This window comes from Sapajus apella, unplaced genomic scaffold (genome assembly GCF_009761245.1).
Source record: "Sapajus apella isolate SASKATOON/1434 unplaced genomic scaffold, GSC_monkey_1.0 scaffold93, whole genome shotgun sequence".
NCBI classification, from domain to species: Eukaryota; Metazoa; Chordata; class Mammalia; order Primates; family Cebidae; genus Sapajus; species Sapajus apella.
Genome location: NW_022437033.1, coordinates 2,708,457 through 2,729,492, shown reverse-complemented (window position 1 = coordinate 2,729,492; position 21,036 = coordinate 2,708,457). Strand labels below are relative to the sequence as shown.

At 40.1% G+C, this 21,036-nt stretch overlaps 1 protein-coding gene across 1 annotated transcript; it reads left to right on the top strand.

The window, feature by feature from the left end:
* Nucleotides 1–5,214: 5,214 nt before the first annotated feature.
* LOC116535256 (sperm protein associated with the nucleus on the X chromosome N2-like) lies at nt 5,215–8,522 on the top strand. Its single transcript, XM_032256078.1, has 3 exons — nt 5,215–5,277; nt 7,587–7,782; nt 7,864–8,522. Exons 1-3 carry the CDS (start codon nt 5,215–5,217, stop codon nt 8,520–8,522), a joined length of 918 nt encoding a protein of 305 aa, XP_032111969.1.
* The last annotated feature ends 12,514 nt before the right edge of the window (nt 8,523–21,036 follow it).

The following is a 21,036-nucleotide window of genomic DNA, read 5'->3' as shown; positions in this document are numbered from 1 at the left end:
TTTTTATCATTTGGATTACCCTTTGGCAATCTCACCTTACCTTAGTATGCTAGGCATTTCTAACAAGAATATCATGTATAGGTACTTACGAAAGAGTTAATTTAACCATAGATACCCATGATTAAAATTGTAATTAAATTAATTATGAAATACATGAGAGGGAATCTAAATGTAGCTATTTCTGGATTAAACAGGCAATGCATATCCTTTATAAACATAACCATGTTCTCTGATCTGTATCTTAGAGTCAGTAAAATATATTAATAATGATACCTTAACAATAATACATCATTTTGTGTAGTCATATAACAATAGATGAGTGCCAACTGGGAACACACTATCACAAATAGGAAAATCTCTCACCTGGCTTTCTCGTATATTGATAATTACCCTCCATTTTCTTTCTTAATATTTCTACAAGGTTCTTTCTATTACTCCAGTAACGTTAACAGTTTTAAGACTTTCATGGAGTAATGACTTCTCCTACACCACATTCCTTTGACTTCCAGCTCACCGCAACACAGCTTACAAAAACATTATAGGAGGGAGAAGCAGCAAATAACATTGCAGTTAATGGCATGCACTTTGTTATCAGTGTCTACTTTTCTGACCTGGGGCAAGTAGCATATCCCCCTATATGCTTCATTTTCCTACCTCATAGAGTTATCAGGATAATTAAATTAAATTAATGATAACTTATTTGTAAAGCACTTAGAACAATTTCAGACACCTAACAGGTATTATGCTGAAACTTTAAAAATGAACAAATAAGTCTTTCTAGGTTTGGCACCGACATTACCACCTCCAAGAATCTTTCCGTAATTTGGTTCTCACAAAACCAGGTTACATGTCCCTTCCCTTTAAATTCCTCCTCCATGTGCTCTGGCTTCTCATTATATTCATCACACTATAATGTCATTTTCAGTTGTTTTTTAGGATTTCCTCATTGAAGCGATCTGCAGGGAAGATGTTCTGCAGCTAATAATTTCAAGTTTCCTTATGGCAGGTACTTTATCTTTTTTCAATCTATCAGATCCCCAGTGTCTAGGATAGTATCAAGTATAGAGATACGTAACTAAGAAAATTGTTGAATGAATTGTCTAAATTTTTCATCTGCTAAGATTCTTACTCCTTTTATATGCCCACCGATTATAGTACTTCACTTTGTAGATACACAATGATAATAATATTAACAGTAATTATAATAATCAATATATCGGTCATGAGCTGCCTTAGTCTGTTTTGTGGTTATAAAACTAAATATCTAAGATGAGTAATTTATAAGTACAAAAATATTTCTCCCATATTTCTGGAGACTAGGAAGATAAAGGTCAACTTATCAGGATCTGATGAGGGTCTTGCTCTATCCTTCCATGGTGGAAGTGAAATTTTCTGTATTTGCTGATAACATAATCTTACATAAAAAAAAACCTGAAAGTCTTTAGAAGAAATCTATTAGAATTGACAAATGAATTGAGTAAAGTTTCAGAATACAAAATCAACATTAAAAATTAGCAATATTTCTATGTATTAGTAACAAATAATCTCAAAAATATAATAAAATAATATGATTTAGAGTAGCAACAAAAAAATTAAATAGGTGTAAATTCCACTAAAGTGGTAAAATACCTGGGTAACTGTTAAACAATGATAAAATAAATTTAAAAGACTCAAATAAATGGAAATTTTTTCATGTTCATAAATACTATGAAAATGTCTGTATTACTCAAAGCAATCTAAAGTCTTACTGTAATCCCTATCAAAATGCCAATGGTGTTTTTAACATGAATGAAAGAGAAATGTATTAAAATTTTTTAGGTATTGCTTTTCTTGCTAAAAACCTCTGTGGCTAGCAGTGCCTTTGCCCATGGTCTTGTCCTGTGTTCAGGAAGAATGAGGTATACACCTAAGTAGAGGTTGAGCAAGATGAAGAGGAGCTTTACTCAGTGTTAGAAGAACTCAGAGAAGACCTGCAGTGAATCACTCCTCTCTGTAGTCAGGTCATCCTGGTATCTCTGCAACTTTCAGCAGAGAGGAGGCCTGGAGTGTGTGGATCCTCTCTGCCAGTGAAGCATTCTGAGGAGTATTCAGCTCTCAGCAGAGATGAGGCCCTGAAGAATGTAGCACCTCTCTGCAACTGATTGTCCCAACGTCTGCTGCTACCAGCAGAGAAGAGGCCTTCGAGAGTGTGGCTCCTCTCTGCAAGCATGTCATCCCAACGTCTGCAGCTCTTAGGAGATAGAAGGGCCTAGAGGGGGTAGCTCCTCTCTCCAACCAGTTGCCTTGATGTATGCTCTGCTCTAAGTCTGGGGTTATTATGGTCTTCAGGGAGAGAAACTGTATACTGATTTGTCCATGGACAACCATGGGCGGGCTCAAGAAAAAACACCATGCATTACCCCTCTGATCAACAGAACTGGCAGAGGAGCCCACAGGCTACAGGACTTTCCTAGCCTGAAGGTGGGAATTCCCTGGGAACCTCCCCTCTTCCACCCAGAGTCTGTCTGCCTCCCACGACCATTCATGGTGCCTGGACTGTTTGTTCCAACTGGCACCTGTGGGACAGCACTGTGCTGCCCCCCTGCCACTGCCTCAGCATCCCTCCTATATTTGTCAGTACCCAAAATCCAGAGGGAGACAAGGTCACCAGGGCCTAAAGTGTCAGCACTTCCCCAAGCATGCACTCACCCAGCCAGGCTGCAATAGCATCCAAGCTCAGCCCCAACTTTGTTCCAAGATCAGAGTGGGCTCTCATAGTGAGGAGAGGCCTGGCAACAAGAACAGGCCCTTGTGAGCCAGTGAGGGGTAAGGAGACCTTCCCAGGTCCTCAGGAGTATAGAGAATCCTGTGTCTGCAGTCAGGCTTGGATGGCTGAAGCTGCACCTGGGAACCTCTCACCCAGACAACTCGAATGGTGTGGGGCTCCCACTTATCCCCAGCTCCTGCAAGCTCTGTGGAGTGTGCATCCTCACCCACACCTCTGATACTGGAGCAGTTGCTGGCAATGGCGAGAAGCCATCAGGGAGAAAAGGCACTTCTGAGCCTGCTGAGTAAAAGACCCTCCCAGGCTCCCAATAGCACAGAGACACCCAAATCTGGAGCTGCAGTGAAGCTCCTGCCTGCTCTGTGAAGTAGGAGGCCCATGGAGATAGGGGTACTGACTGCTTAATGGAGTGTATAGCCCTGGCTGCATCTCCCTGCTGCTGTGGCATCTTGGAAATCGTCACTCCAGATGGGCTGCTGCTGCCATCAAAAATAGTTCAATTACTATAGAAGCAAAAGAGACTCTACGTAGTCAAAATCTTCTTGAGCAAAAAGAGCAATGCCAAAGGCATCACACACCTTGACTTAAACATACTTTATAAAGCTACAGTAACCAATGCTGCGTGGTCCTTTAACAAAAACAGAGAGACAGACAAATGGAACAAAATAGAAAATCATAAAATAAACTAAACTATTTATGGTCAAATGATTTCAATTAAGGTACAATGAACATACAATGGGGAAAGAAGAGCCTCTTCAATAAATGGTACTGATAAAACTGGATACACAGAGGCAGCATGATGAAATTACACCTTTTTCTCTCACCATATACAAAATTAAACAAAAAATGATGATTTTTTAAACTTTTATTATAAGTTGAGGGGTGTATGTGCAGAATGTGCATGTTTTTTACATAGGTAAACATGTGTAATGGGGCTAGTTATACAGATTATTTTATTACCAAGAAGTTAAGCCTAGTATCCATTAGTTAGTTTTCCTGATCCTCTCCCTTCTCTTACCTTCCATGCCCCATTAGACTCGAGTGTGCTTTGTTCCCCTCTGTGTGTCCATATGCTCTCAATTTTTGGTGCCCAATTTTAGGTGAGAACATGCTGTGTTTGGTTTACTGTTCCTGCTTTAGTTTGCTAAGAATGATTGCCTCCAGCTCTATCTGTGTCCCTGCAAAGTGCATGATCAAAGACAGAAAGGCAGAAATACCATTCAATCCAGCAATCTTATTTTGGGGGATATACCCAAAGGAATATAACTCACTCAATTATAAAGGCACGAACGTGTATTTTCACTGCAGCATATTTCACAACATCAAAGACATGAAATCGACATAAATGCCCATCAATGATAAACTGGATAAAGAAAAGACGAAGTACAAACATACACCATAGAATACTATGCAGCCATAAAAAATGAATACTTAAACAGAATACATGAAACTCTAAAACTACTTCTAAAAAAGCATATGGAAGTAGCTCCATCCCACTGCTCATGGCAAGATTGTATGGGTATAATCCTGAAAACAAAAGCAATAAAAACAAAAGTAGACCAATAGAATGGCATTAAATGAAAATGCTTCTGCGAAGCAAAAAAAGGCAATTAACAACCCACAAAATGGAAGAAATATTTGCAAACCATACATCTGATAAGGGGCTAATACCCAAAATATATATGAAACTCAAAAAACTTAATAGCAAGAAAACAAATAATGCCATTAAGAAGTGAGCAAAGAACCTGAATAGATATTTTGTAAAAGGCATACAAATGGAAAATAAGTACATTAAAATAAAGAGACTTGCCAATCATTAGGGAATTGCAAATTACAACTAAAGTGAAATATCTCTTCACACCGTTACAATGGCTTTAATAAAATGATGAAACATAACGTTAGTGTTGGGAAGAATGAAGAGCACAGGGAACTTTTAAATGGGTCACATTAGCTTGGAGGGATTTGAGGTGAGACATCCAAAATACTAGTGTCTGATGAGTGCTGGAAGACAAGGAAATGAATCACTTAAGAGGAATGACTATGGGGAAGGGCTTGAAGAAATCATCCTCTCACATCCACGTGAACCATGAACATTAAACATGGAGAAATGAGGAGCGGCGGTAGATCAGTTTGGGATGCATCTTCAGGGGATGTTGAAACAACAGCAGCATTTGGTTTTCTCTACAACCCTTTCATCCTTTCCCCCCAAGCCCAGGAAGTTGTCAGGGGTGGTACTTTGTGATGTCAAAGCCATCCTAGGACTGCCATTGGCTGGGACACTGCCTGTATGATCAAACAAAGCTCAAGGGTGTGGCTTTGCCTTGTCACCAGGAGGGTATATATAGGGAAGGCAAGAGCTCTGGGACAACCTACTGGCAAGCTTCAATACAGTTGTGGAAGTATGCACTCTTGAAGAGCTTAGTATAGACATTCTACAAACATCCATAGACATGAAACAGCCAACTTCAAGCACCAAGATAAAGAGTATATCCAACAACAAAAAAAGTGACAAGGTAAGATTGTTAGGATTTGAAGGGAAGGTGAGGGTGAAAGACAGACACACAGAGAGGGGGCGGCTCAAACAGCAACACAGGTATGTTCCAGACACCTGTGGAAGTGCGGGACCACCTTAATGTCAGAACGCACTGCTACTTACAGGCTATGGTACTTACAGGTATGGGTGGGAAAGGTTTGGGCGGTATGGCTTGCTACCAGGCAGGATATTGATAAGGTGTTTTTATGATCCTGGCAGGATAATTAAGACGTTTTTATGTTCAGGCTGTTTGTCTCTTTTCCTAGTGGGATGTCGTCGTGGTGTTTCTTAGAACTTTGCCCAGCAAGATGTGATAGGAGTGTTTCGTTAGATGGTCAATCTTGCTAACCTCTATGATTGTAGAAGCCTTTTTTAAAATTGACTTTTCTACATAGACTCTCATGTAGTCTTTGACAGAAGATAGTTGTCCTTCTCCTCTTCCAATCCAAATGCCTCCTTTTTTTTTTTATTTTTGCTCTGGACATAATTCCCAGTAGGAAGTTGAACAATGCCCACACTGTTGCACATGTTGGTCTTAGATTGTAGTATCCTACATATAAACACTAGGCATGTGACTGGATTTCAGAGAAAGCAGCTTGGGCATGAGACCTGGTTTGAGGTGGAGAGGAAGGTGGGATGCAGGGTGACAGCAAGGGGTTGGAGGAGCCAGAGCGGAAGGAGAAGGTGGAGAGAATGGTGGTGGGCGGAAGGCTGAGGAAGGGGTTTGTTGGTCAGGTTGAAATGCAGAGGAGGAAGTCTTGCCTGGAGGAGGGGGCATTTTGGGGGATTTCTCTTGGAGGAGGAAGATTTGAAAAGGTGAACAGGATTGGCAGAGAGAGAGAGAGAGAGAGAGAGCTGTGAATTGAGATAAGCAAAACACTTCAGATCATTTACCATTGCTGTGGAGAAAGTTTTTTAGATTATGTTGAATTTGGAAGTTGAATTGTTTTAGATTATGTTCAATTTGGAAGTTTTGTATTTTGGAAGAGGGGAGTGAATGCTCTGAAGGGGAGTGGATACCCCTGAGGAAAGTGAGTGCCCTGGAAGGAAGTGAATACCCCAGAGGGGACCGAGTGCTCCCGAGAGAAGTGAATACCCCAAAGGGAAGTGAGTACTGGATTCATCCTGGGAGAAGAGATCTGGAGAGCCAGGGCAGCCCCGGAGCTATTCACAGTTCCCCGGAGGCTGGGGTGGCCAGAGTGGCAAGTGGTCTTAGGGTGTCCCCTAAGAAGCCAGGCTGTGATTACCTGGTGACCGGGGAGACGTCTCACACAGCACTGAAACTTTTTGGAGAACCAGCAGAAATAGAGAGGAATCCAGAAAGGAGGAAGAGGGAGAGTCACCCACTAACTGAAGCCCAGTGCTGGATGTGATGTTCGGCAATGGAGGTGATCCTTGTTGCAGCTGCCTGGAAAGGGGAAGGGAGGAAACATAAGATGGAAAGGTTGATCAATATCTGGAGGTTAGTCCAGTGCTGGAGAAGATGAGAGAAATAGGGGGAACGGCACTGGGAACAGGGAGTCCACTCAGGATCTGGAAGTAGGCCCGGGTCTAATTTGTGCTGCTTGCTGCTTCCTGGGTTGCACGAGAAAACTTACTCATTAGAACCCAATCACCATTCTGAGTTTTGGCACCAAAATTTTAGGTTTTGAAAAGAAGGTGAGAGTGAAAGAAAAACACATAGGGAGGGGGCGGCTCAAACAGCAACACAGGTATATTGCAGACACCTGTGGGAGTCAGGGACCAGTTTAAGGCCAGAGCCCACCACTGCTTACAGGCTGGGGTACTTACGGATAGGGATGGGAGGGATCTGAGCAGTATGGTTTGCTGCCCAGCAGGATATTGATAAGATGTTCTTATGACCAGGTGGTTTGGCCCTTTTTCTGGTGGAATATCATTGTGGTGTTCCTTAGATCTTTGCCAACCAAGATGTGATGGGCATGTTTATTTAGTTGAGCCTTTGTCTGCCCTGTGCTCAGATGGTTAGGCAGGATGATTCTCACAGCCTGAACGCCCATGGAATGTTTCACTTTGACCAAGGTCTGCAAAATCGCAAAGAGCTTACAAAATGGTGCAGTTTGAACTAACACAGATGACCCTAGCCATGCTCCTCTTCTTCTTCCCCATAGATCCCTACCCTGTGATTCCACCTTCTTCTTCTCTGGCATAAACCCCTTTCTCAATCTGCGTCTCTTCTCATAAACCAACCCCCTGCCACCACTGCTATTCGGCCTCTACCCTATTCACCAAAAATAACGTCTTCCTGGCCTCTCCCTGTTTTCTTACCAGACGCTGGAGACACTGAACAGAGTTTTAGCCTCTGAACAAAGTTTGAAGAAGACCAAAAAATCACAATATCCAACAATATTAGTGTTTTACTACAGGAACCGTAAGAAAATAAATTCAAATCAAATAGAGAATGACCAGTCCCGAGACAACTCCATCAATCCAATCCAAGATGAGGAGGACAAAGACCTAGACCCATGTGAAGGAACTTCACAGAAGGACGAAGACCTAGACTCATGGGAAGGATATTCACAAGAGGATGAAGACCTAGATGACCCAGCTGAAGGATGTTCACAGGAGGCCGATGACATCGACTCATGGGAAGGATATTCACAAGAGGATGAAGACCTCAACTCATGGGAAGGATCTTCACAGAAGGACGAAGACCTCAACTCATGTGAAGGATCTTCACAGAAGGAAGAAGACCTCGACCCATGTGAAGGATCTTCACAGAAGGAAGAAGACCTCGACCCATGGGAAGGATCTTCACAGAAGGACGAAGATCTTGACTCATGGGAAGGATCTTCACAGAAGGAAGAAGACCTCGACACATGGGAAGGATCTTCACAGAAGGACGAAGATCTTGACTCATGGGAAGGATCTTCACAGAAGGACGAAGATCTTGACTCATGGGAAGGATCTTCACAGAAGGACAAAGACCTCGACCGATTGGAAGGATCTTCACAGAAGGACGAAGACCTCAACTCATGTGAAGGATTTTCACACAAGGATGAAGACCTCGACCCATGGGAAGGATCTTCACAGAAGGACGAAGACCTCGACTCATGTGAAGGATCTTCACAGAAGGACGAAGACCTCGACCCATGGGAAGGATCTTCACAGAAGGACGAAGAGCTCGACTCATATGAAGGATCTTCACAGAAGGATGAAGACCTCGACCCATGGGAAGGATCTTCACAGGAGGGTGGGCAGGATTAGTCCACACGTGGAGAAACCAAATTGGACAAGGAATAATAACAATAAAATAAATTTTGAGGAGCTAATGACTGAGTATCTCTCTGCCTGTTTTCTGATGGTGAGGAAGAAGGGAAGGGGAGAGGTAGGCATTCGAAAAGAGAGGGATATGAGGTCCTGTAGGGTTGGTGGGCAGACCCACAGGTGAAGCAGACATTCTAAATAAGGACTTGGGGAAGGACTGATTCCTGGAGACAAATTTTTTTCTTAAAATTTTATCCCACAGGAGACAAAGAAGAGGCTTTGGTGTTTCTTGGAACATGTACATATTTAGAAGGGCACATAAAAAGAGCTTCATTGTATGTAGGTGACCGTGACACTCTTTCCAAAATGAAGACATCGAAATCATCACCTCCAGGACATATACCTCATGGTAGTGTGTTTTCTAAGTCACCCAATTCTTTGAGCAACTGAACACCCTCAAAAAGACCAAGAACTTCACCCTACAGAAAGTAAAACAGCACACCACACACACTAAAATGATGGTGTTTGCAGGACATGGTCCCAATACTAGGGCACTTCTTTGTTAAGAAACTCTAGGTGGAGCAGGAGCCTACCCAATGTGGGACAATGGGAGTGGCCATTGTCTACTGCAGGCAATAAACAAAAGCATAGTCTACAGAGAATTTGAACACAATCATACAAGTAAAAGTTGTTATTTTTATTAAAACTTCCATACACCAGTATTTCCATAGAATGTCAGTGATTAAGGATTGCACATTCTTCACATGTACCACAAAACCTAAAATGCAATTTAAAAAAAAAAGAAAAAAAAAAGGAATTCTTCCATGGAAAAAAAAACTGTTTTTATTGGAGGAAATACAGTAGAGTGGTTTCGGCATCAAGTGTAGAGGGCTGAGGTACATTCCTTGGGTTAATTGCTCAAGACCCGCTCCTGTTTATTTACTCATCCACTCTCCTTTACTTCCATGACCCAGCTTTATTTCTCTTGTCTACATTGGCAATCGTTGTAATGTGTTAATGTTCATCATTTTCTATGTATGAGTGTTAATACATGTTTCATATGGTTTGTGGACATTTGTTTTCAATTTATGCATCCATTGTCAATACTTAATCTTTCACTGAGCCCTGTTTTTAAGATGCATCTATGTATGTCTAATCTGTTTTTCCTTTGAAAATGGGTACAATTTTGTATTGTGTAGATTTTTGAAAGATATTTTGATATTTAATATTTGCACTTACCTTGTGGTCCATGTTTTAATTTATACCTTAGTATTACATTTTCTTTCAAGTGACTGCTTATAGTATCACATGTTTAATTTTGACATCCACATGTTCAATGTTAGTACATAGAAGTGTGTTAGATTTTTTTATTTCTATTTTTTATTGCTATTTTGAAGAAATTTTATTGTCTATATTTGAGGTTTAAAACATGATATTATGGGATAGATAAACTAAAATGGTTACTATGGTAAAGCAGATTAGCATATCTCCTCAGTTTCTAAGTGTGTGTCAATAGCAGCTAAAATATACTGATTTAATAAAATTCATGACAAAATTTCATCAGTTTTAGTCCCGCCGTGCATATAGATATCTACACATGTTCATCCTACATATCTGCTATTTTGTATCCTTTGACCTACATCTCCCCATTTCTTCTCACAACCCCAATGCTTTATTCTCTACCTTGTCTATTTTAGCCCGCTATTTATATAGTCCACATATAAGATCATCAAAATAATTTTTGTTTCTGTCTGGATTATTTACCTTAGTGTGATGTCCTCCAGGTTTATCCATATTGTGCCAAATGCCAAGATCTTTTTTTAAGGCTCGGTAACATTTAGCTCTGTAGAACTATAACACACACACACACACACACACACACACACACACACACACATCACATGTTAAAATCTATTCAACCATTGAAGGGCATTTAAGTTGTTTCAATATCGTGGCTATTGGGAATGAGCATGAGCATGAGCATGCCGACAATTTTATGAGTCTGTGATTTTTATCTACTTTGAGTTTATACCCCGAAGAAATATTAGTGGATCATATGGCAGTTAAATTTTCATTTCTTTAGAAACCTCCATACTGTTTTATGTAATGGTTATACCAATCTACATTTCCAACAACAGTGTACTAGGGTTCTTTTTCCTTCAAACTTTTCGCAAGTATGAAGTAATATAGTGGTTTTAATAGGCATTTATCTTATGACTAATGATGTTGAACATCTTTTAATGTACCTGTAAGCATGCCATTGGAAGAGATCATATGGAGAGATACCTCACTGTTTCTTTTTTTGAGTTTCCTCCAATGATAAATTCTTGCAACACTATAGTATAACATCACAACCGATAAACTGGCATTAATACAATCCATCTTCAGATTTCACCAATTTTACATGTGCTCACTTATGTGTGTCTGTGTGTGTGTTTAGTTACATTCACTTTTATCATATGACTACATTCAAGGGACAACCACCATAATAATAATACAGAAGAGTTTCATCAACACAAGGATCTCGCACTTTTCCTGTGATAACCACACCCAACTGTCCTCTCAAATTCATCATCCCTAGTGGCCACTATTCTCAGCCTATATAATTTTGTTATTTTGAGAGTGTTATATAAATGGGATGATTTGAACTTGAGACAGATGATTTAGGATATCTGGTGGGGGAAATTTCTAAGCAGCAAAGCATTCAAGATGTAACCTGGATTTTTCTGAAAGCATTCAGTTATATGCATTCACTAAGAGATGGTTTGCTATTGGAACATACATTTGAAAGGGAAGCAGAGCATAAAAGTTTGAAAAATTTGCAGCCTGATGATGTGATAAAGAGAAAGCATCATTTTTGGTGGAGAAATTTAGCAGACTGCAGAAATGTGCATAAATAATGAGAAGCCAAATGTTAATTATGAAGATAATGGGGAAAATGTCTTTGGGGCATGTCTGAGATCTTGGCTGCAGCCCCTCCCATCACAGGCAAGGAAGCCTAGGAGAAAAAAATACTTTCACTGGGCCCAGGGCCCTTGCTGCTCTCTGTAGCGTCTGGACATGGCAACCTGCATTCCAGTTGCTTCAGCAACAGTTGTGGCTAAAAGGGTGGCTTCCACATGGTTGGTGTTGGGCTTGTGGTGCACAAAAGTCAAGAGTTGAGGTTTGGGAACATGGATTTTAGAGGATGTATCAAAGTACCTGGATGTCCAGGCAGAAGTCTGTTGCATTCTTTATAAAATTATAAAATTTCTGAGGCTTTGCCAGCCATGCAGAACTGTGAGTCTATAAAATCTCCGTTGTTCATAAATTACCCAGACTATAGTAGTATCTTTATGGGGGTGATAAAATGTACTAATACAATATGTAACTGAGAACCTAGTTCAGATCTGTTGTGTACACTGGGAAAACAAAAATCTACACACGGGATAAAATAAAAACTAGAATTAGATCTTTTTCCTGGATGTATAGCTCTATTTTTATCATTTGGATTACCCTTCTGCAGTCTCAACTTACCTATGTATGCTAGGCATTTCTAACAAGAATATCATGTATATCTGCTTACAAAAGAGATAACTTAAGCATTGATATCCATGATTAAAATTGTAATTAAATTAATTATGAAACACATGAGAGGGAATCTAAATGTAGCTATTTCTGGATTAAACAGGCAATGCATATCCTTTATAAACATAACCATGTTCTTTGATCTGTATATTAGAGTCAGTAAAATATATTAATACTGATACCTTAACAATAATGCATTATTTTGTGTAGTCATATAAAAATAGATGACTGCCAACTGGGAACACACTTTCACAAATAGGAAAATCTCTCACCTGGCTTTCTAGTATATTCATAATTACCCTCCATTTTCTTTCTTGATCTTTCTAGAAGGTTCTTTTCACTACTCCAGTAAAGTAAAGAGTTTTAAGACTTTCATGGAGTAATGACTTCTCCTACACCACATTCCTTTGACTTCCAGCTTACCCAAACATAGCTTACAAAAACACTATAGGAGGGAGAAGAAGCGAAGAATGTTGCAGTTAATGGCATGCACTTTGTTATCAGTGACTACTTTTGTGATTTGGGGCAAGTAATATAGCCCCCTATATGCTTCACTTTCCCTACCTCATAGAGTTAACAGGTATTATGTAGAATCTTTAAAAATCAACAAATAAGTCTTTCTAGGCTTGGCACCGACATTACCACCTCCAAGAATCTTTCCATAATTTTGTTCTCACAAAACCAGGTTACATGTCCCTTCCCTTTAAAATCCTCCTCCATGTGCTCTGGCTTCTCATTATATTCATCATACTATAATGTCGTTTTCAGTTGTTGTTAGGATTTCCTCATTGAAGTGATCTGCAGTGAAGATGTTCTATAGCTAATAAATTCAAGTTTCCTTATGGCAGGAACTTTATCTTTTTTCCATCTATCAGATCCCCAGTATCTAGGATAGTATCAAGTGCAGAAACAGGTAACTAAGAAAATTGTTGAATGAATTGTCTAAATTTTTCATCTGCTAAGATTTTTACTCCTTGTTATGGCCACCGATTATAGTACTTCACTTTGTAGATACACAATGATAATAACATTAATAATAATAACAATAATTAATATACTGGTCACGAACTGCCTTAGTCTGTTTGGTGGTGATACAACTGAATATCTATGATGGAGTAATTTATAAGGACAAAAATATTTCTCCCACAGTTCTGGAAGCTAGGAAGTTAAAGGTCAATTTATCAGGATCTTTTGAAGGTCTTGCTCTATCCTCCCATGGTGAAAGTGAAATTTCCTGTATTTGCTGATGACATAATCTTACATTAAAAAAAACCCTGAAAGTCCTTAGAAGAAATCTACTAGAATTCGTAAATGAATTGAGTAATGTTTCAGAATACAAAATCAACATTAAAAATTAGTAACATTTCTATGTATTAGTAACAAATAATCTCAAATATATTATAAAATAATATGATTTAGAATAATAACAAAAAAATTAAATAGGTGTAAATTCCACTAAAGAGGTAAAATACCTGGATAGCTGTTAAACAATGATATAAGAACTTTAAAAGACACAAATCAATGGAAATTTTTTTCATGTTCATAAATACAATGAAAATGTCCATATTACTCAAAGCAATCTAAAGTCTTATTGTAATCCCTATCAAAGTGCCAATGCTGTTTTTAACATGAATGAAAGAGAAATGTATTAAAATTTTTGGGTATTGCTTTTGTGGCTAAAAACTTCTGTGGCTAGCGGCGCGTTTGCCCAAGGTCTTGTCCTGTATTCAGGAAGAATGAGGTATACACCTAAGTAGAGGGCGAGCAAGATGAAGAGGAGCTTTATTCAGTGTTAGAACAACTCAGAGAAGACCTGCAGTGAATCGCTCCTCTCTGTGGTCAGGTCATCCTAGTATCTCTGCAACATTTAGCAGAGAGGAGGCCTGGAGTGTGTGGATCCTCCCTGCCAGTGAAGCATCCTGAGGAGTATTCAGCTCTCAGCAGAGAGGAAACCCTGGAGTGGGTAGCACCTCTCTGCAACTGATTGTCGTGACATCTGCTGCTACCAGCAGAGAACAGGCCTTTGAGAGGGTGGCTCCTCTCTGCAAGCATGTCATCCCAACGTCTGTAGCTCTTAGCAGATAGAAGGGCCTAGGGAGGGTAGCCCCTCTCTCCAGCTGGTTGCCTTGATGTATGCTCGGCTCTGGCTAAGTCTGGGGTTATTATGGTCGTCAGAGAGAGAAACTGTATGCTGATTTGTCCATGGACAACCATGGGCGGGCTCAAGAAAATATACCATGCATTACCCCTCTGGTCGACAGAACTGGCAGAGGAGCCCACAGGCTACAGGACTTTCCTAGCCTGAAGGTGGGACTTCCCTGGGAACCTCCCCTCTTCCACCCAGAGTCTGTCTGCCTCCCACCGCCATTCATGGTGCCCAGACTGTTTGTTCCAACTGGCACCTGCAGACCAACACTGTGCTGCCCCTCCCCCGCTGCCTCAGCATCCCTCCTATATTTGTCAGTACCCAAAATCCAGAGGGAGACAAGGTCACCGGGTCCTAAAGTGTCAGCACCTCCCCAAGCATGCACTCACCCAGCCAGGCTGCAATAGCATCCAAGCTCAGCCCCAACTTTGTTCCAAGATCAGAGTGGGCTCTCATAGTGAGAAGAGGCCATTCAACAAGAACAGGCACTTGTGAGCCAGTAAGGGGTAAGGAGACCTTCCCAGGTCCCCAAGAGTACAGAGAATCCTGTGTCTGCAGTCAGGCTTGAATGGCTGAAGCTGCACCCAGGAACCTCTCACCCAGCCAACTTGAAAGGGATGGGGCTCCCACTTGTCCCCAGTTCCTGCAGGCTCTGTGGAGTGTGCATCCTCACCCACACCTCTGATACTGGAGCAGTTGCTGGCAATGGGGAGAAGTCATCAGCGAGAGAAGGCACCTCTGAGCGTGCTGGGTAGAAGACCCTCCCAGGCTCCCAACAGCACAGAGACACCCAAATCTGGAGCTGCAGAGAAGCTCCTGCCTGCTCTGTGAAGTAAGAGGTCCAGGCCCATGGGAACAGGGCTCCTGTCTGCTTAATGGAGTGTATAGCCCTGGCTGCACCTCCCTGTTGCTGTGGCATCTTGGCAATGGCCACTCTAGATGGGCTGCTGCTGCCATCAAAAATACTTCAATTCCTATGGAAGCAAAAGAGACTCTACATAGCCAAAACAGTCTTGAGCAAAAAAGCAATGCCAAAGGCATCATACTCCTTGACTTAAACATACTTTATAACGCTACAGTAACGAATGCCGCATGGTCCTGTTACAAAGACAGACAGACAGATACAGGAGTGGAACAAAATAGAAAACCCCAAACAAAACTAAACTATTTATGGTCAACTGATTTTGACAAAGGTACCAAGAACATACAATGGGGAAAGAAGAGCCTCTTCCATAAATGGTACTGAGAAACCTGGATGCACACAGGCAGCATGATGAAATTACACCTTTTTCTCCCACCATATACAAAACTAAATAAAAAATGAAGATTTTTAAAATTTTTATTATAAGTTCAGGGTCACATATGCAGAATGAGTATGTTTGTTACATAGGCAAACATATGTCATGGGGGATATTTATACAGATTATTTTATTACCCAGATATTAAGCCTAGTATCCATTAGTTAGTCTTCCTGATCCTCTCCCTTCTTTTACCTTCCATGCCTCATTAGAGTCCCCTCATTGTGTCCCTCCGCTTTTTCCTCTCTGTGTGTCCATATGTTCTCAGTTTTTGGCGCCCAATTATAGGTGAGAACATGCTGTGTTTGGTTTACTGTTCCTGCTATAGTTTGCTAAGAACGATTGCCTCCAGCTCTATCTATGTCCCTGCAAAGTACATGATCAAAGACAGAATGACAGAAATACCATTCAATCCAGCAATCTTCTCATTGGGCATATACCCAAGCGAATATAACTCACTCTATTATAAAGGCACAAACGTGTATTTTCATTGCGGCATAATTGACAACATCGAAGACATGAAATCAACATAAATGCCCATCAATGATAGACTGGATAAAGAAAAAACAAAGTGCATACTTACACCATAGAATACTACGCAGCCATAAAAAATGAATACTTAAACAGAATACATGAAACTCTAAAACTACTTCTAAAAAAGCATAAGGAAATAGCTCCATGCCATTGCTCTTGGCAAGACTGTTTGGATATAACCCGAAAACAAAAGCAAAGAAAACAAAAGTAGACCAATAGAACGGCATTAAACAGAAATGCTTCTGCAAAGCAAAAAAAAAAAAAAAAAACAAAACCCACAGAATGGAAGAAATATTTGCACACCATACATCTGTTAAGGGGTCAATATCCAAAATATATATGAAACTCAAAAAAAATAATAATAATAGCAAGAAAACAAATAATGTCTTTTAAAAGTGAGCAAAGAAGATGAACAGATATTTTGTAAAAGACATACAAATGGAAAATCAGTACATTAAAATAAATTGACTTACCAATCATTAGGGAATTACAACTAAAGTGAAATATCTCTTCACATTGTTACAATGGCTTTAATAAAAAGATGAAACATAACATGTGTTGGGGAGAATGCAAAGAAAAGGGAACTCATACACTGTTGGTGTATCATAAATTAGTACACCCAATATGGAAAACAGTATGGAAGTTCCTCCAAAACCTAAAAATAGAACTACCCTTTGACCCAGTTCTTCAACTTCTGGATATGTACCCAAAGAAACTGAAAGCAACACATCACAGGACTATCTGCACTGCCATGTCCAGTGCAGCATCATTCCCAGTAGTCAAGATATGGAAACAACCTAAGCGTCCATCATTGGATGAATTAATAAAGAAAATATGAAATATATACACATTAAATGCTATTCAGACTTAAAACTGGGAAATTATTTTTTTTTATTTGTATATATTTAGGGTACAGTTTTGTTGCATGGATGTGTTGAGTAGTGGTGAAATCTGAGCTTTTCGTGCAGCTATGACTTGAATAGTGTACATTGGATCCATTACATAATTATTCATCTACCACCCCTGTATTAGTCCATTGTTGTGTTGCCATAAAAAATACCGAAGACTGGGTAATTTCTAAGAAAATAGGTTTAATTGGCTGATTGTTCTGCAGGCGGAACAGTAAGCATAGTGTTGGCATCTGCTTCTAAGGACACCTCAGGAAACATTCAATCATGACAGAAGGTGAAGGGTGAGCAGCTTTCTCATATAGTGGGAGCAAGAACAAAAGAGAGTGCAGGAGGTGTGCCACACAATAAAACAGCCATATCTCATGAGTACTCACTCAGCACTGCAATGAAAACATCAAGCCATAAGTAATATGACCCCATGATCCAGGCCTTATATTCAACGTTGAGGATTACATTTCATCATGAGATTAGGGTGGGAACACATGTCCAAACTATATCATTCTGCCCCTGGCCCCTCCCAAATGTCATGTCCTTCTTACATTGCAAAACATAATTACGCCTTTTCAACTTTTCCCCAAATTTTAACTCATTCTCTCATTAACTCCATAGTCCAAAGTTCCATTAGAGATGAAACAAATCTCTTCAACCTATAAGCCTATAAAATCAAAACAAGTTATTCACTTCCAAGATACAATGGGGGTGCGGACATTGAGTAAACATTGACATTCCCAAAGGCATAAATCAACCAAAAGAAAGAGGCTAGAGGCACTATGACAATTCAAAACCCAGCAGCGCAGCAGTCATTACATCTTACAGCCTCAAAATAATGCTTGAGTCCATGTCCCACATCCAGGGCATACTAATGCAAGGGGCCAGCTCCCAAAGTCTTAGGCAGCTCCAGTTCAGCCCCTGTGTATCTGCAGAGTACAGCTCCTATGGCTGCTCTTATGGGTTGTAGTGGTGTGGCTATGGCTTGACCCAGGGTGCAAGCTGCTAGTGGATCTACCCATTCTAGAGTCTTAAGGATGGTAGTTTTCTTCTCACAGCTCCACTAGGCAGTGTTCCAGTGGTGACTCTGTTTGGGGCTTCCAACCCCACATTTCCCCTCCAACTGTCCTGGTAGAGGTTCTTTGTGAGGTCTCCACCCTTACAGCAGTGTTCTCCCAGGACACCCAGGCTTTTTTGTACATCCTCTGAAATCTAGAGGGAGGCTGCCAAGCCTCATTCACTCTTAAACTCTGTGTACCTGTAGGCTTAGCACCATGTGGAAGGCATAATGGCTTATGGCTTGTATCCTCTGAAGCAGTGGCCTAAGCTGTACCTCGGCCCCTTTGAGCCATGAATAAAGCCAGAGTGTATGGAATGTGGGAAGCAGTGTTCTAAGGTTGCCCAGGGTAGGATCACCGTAGGCCTGGCTCCTGAAACCATTTATTCCATGTAGGCCGCGGGGCCTGTGATGGGAGGGGATGCTGCAAAGGTCTCTGAAATGACTCCTAGGCCTTTCTCCTATTGTGTTGGATATTAGCACTTGGTTCTCTATTGGTTATGTAGATTTCTCTAGCAAGTGGTTGCTCCACACCCTGCTTAAATTCCTCTTCTGAATAAACTTTTTCTTTCTCCAACATGTGGACAGTCTTCAAATTTTCCAAACTTTCATGCTCTACTTTCTTTTAAAATATAAGCTCCAACTTTAAGTCATTCCTTTGCTTCCACATGTGAGTTGGGTCATTAGAAGCAGCCAGGCCACATCTTGAACACATTGCTGCTTAGAAATTTATTTTGTCAGATACCGTAAATCATCACTCCCATGTTCAGACTTCCACATATCTGTAGAGCATGAACAGAATGCATACAAGCTCTTTGCTAAGGAATAATATCTGTCAGTTTTGCTCCAATTCCCAATAAATTCTTCAGTTCCATCTGAGACCTCATCAGCCTGAACTTCACTGTCCATATCAATATCACAATTTTGGTCACAACCATTTAACCAGGGTCTATGAAACCTGAAACTTTCTTTTGACACCTCCAAACTCTTCCAACCTCTGCCTGTTACCTAGTTCCAAAGCCACTTTCATGCTTTCAGGTGTCTATAGCCTCAACCATCTCCTCAGCATAAATTTTCCGTATTTGGCCATTCTTGCATTTCCATGAAGAAATATCTGAGACTGTGTAATTTATAAGAAAAGTAGTTTAATTGGCTGATGTTTTCACAGGTTATACAGGAAGCATTGTGCTGGTATCTGCTTCTTGAGAGTTCCCAGCAAGCTTTCTTTCCTGGTGGAAGGCAAAGGGGAACAGGCATCTCATGCTTTGGGAGCAGTAGCAAGACAGAGTGGGATGGAAGGTGCCGCACAGTTAAACAACCAGATGAGTACTCACTCACTACTGCAAGGACAGTGTCAAGCCATAAGGGATCTGTCCTCAAGGCCAAACACATCTCACCAGGTCCCACCTCAAACACTGGTGATTTTATTTCAACAAGAGATTTGGTCAGGAACAAATATCCAAACTATATCAACACCCCTCCCTCCATCCCACCCTTCCAAGTCTTTGATGTTTATTACTCCACTCTCTATGTCCATATATATGTGCACACATTATTTAGCTACTACTTATGAATTAGATGATAGGTATCTTGATTTTCTGTTTCTGATTTATTTCGTTTAAGAGAATGGTTTCAAGTTTCATCCATGTTGCTGTAAAAGACATGATTTCATTATTTTTATGGCTGAATAGTATTCCAAGATATACATACACTACATTTTCTTTATGCAATTATCTACTGATGGACATTTGGGCTGATTTTATATATTATCATGAATACTGCTGCAATAAACCTATGAGTTCAGGTATATTTTTATCTAATGATTTATTTTCCTTTGGGTAGGTACCCCATAGTGGGATAACTAAATCAAATGAGTAGTCCAATGATTAGTTCTTTGAGAAGTCTCCGTACTGTTTTCCATAGAGCTTGTACTAGTTTACAGTACAATGAACAATGTATAAGCATTCCCTTTTCTCCACGATCTCACCAACATCTGTTATCTCTTGACTTCTTAATAATAACCATTTTGACTAGAGTAAATGCATATCTAATTGTGATTCTAATTTTCATTTCTCTGATGATTAACCATGTTAAGCCTTTTTGCTGTAATTTGTGACTACATGGATGAATATGGTGACCATTACAGTAAGTGAAATAATCCAGGCATGGAAATACAAATATCACATGATCTTGCTTCTGTGTGAAATCTAATAAGGTTGAACTCGTAGAAATAGAGTGTGGAACAGTGGTTGTCAGAGGCTGGGGATGGCTTTAAGAGGGAGAGAATGGGGAGATTTTGGCCAATGAATACAAAGTTTCAGGTAGACAGGAGGAATAGGTTTTGAAATCCATTGCACAGCACTGTGATTATAGTCAATAGTAATGTATTATATATTTGAAAATAACAAAGTAACCATAAAAATGTCTCAACATAAAAAATAGTAGGTAAGAGATGTGATCAATGTGCTAGCTTTTTAAATTATAACACTTTGCATACATATATTAAACATCACATTGTGCCCCCAGATGCATACATTAATAATTATGATTTATCAGTTAATCATAATATTAATAATATTTTTAAAAGTCAAAACCATAGTGATAGAAACTAGTTCAGTGGTTGGTATGGTCCAGCAGGGGTATGACAGGAAATTAACAGACATAAGGGAAATTTGGGGGCTGATGAAAATGTTCTCTGTCATAACTGTGGTGAGTGGCTACATGATATTTGTCAAGGGTCATCAAATTGTATATACTAACAATAGGTAAATATTACTGAAGGTAAAGTATACCTTAATAAATCTGACTTTTAAGAAAGAAAGAATCAAGAACAGAGAGGATAAGGAAATTAAAGATTGAAATCTAAGTGGATAAACTTCTATGGGATATAGAGATAGCAGAAAGGAGTCTAGAAGAATACCCTGGACTATGGTTTAGAGATTCACAGTAACTTCTTATGTGGTGCCATTGATTTCTGGTAAAAACATTTTAGAAGCAGTTTACAGGGCTGACA

What these genes read in the sequence shown, in the direction of transcription:
- LOC116535256 (XM_032256078.1), top strand. Translation starts at nt 5,215, where the DNA reads ATGAAACAGCCAACTTCAAGCACCAAGATAAAGAGTATATCCAACAAC. An exon ending in ACAACAAAAAAAGTGACAAG is followed by an intron (nt 5,278 to 7,586) that starts GTAAGATTGTTA and finishes TTTTCTTACCAG; the next exon opens with ACGCTGGAGACACTGAACAG. An exon ending in GGACAAAGACCTAGACCCAT is followed by an intron (nt 7,783 to 7,863) that starts GTGAAGGAACTT and finishes TAGATGACCCAG; the next exon opens with CTGAAGGATGTTCACAGGAG.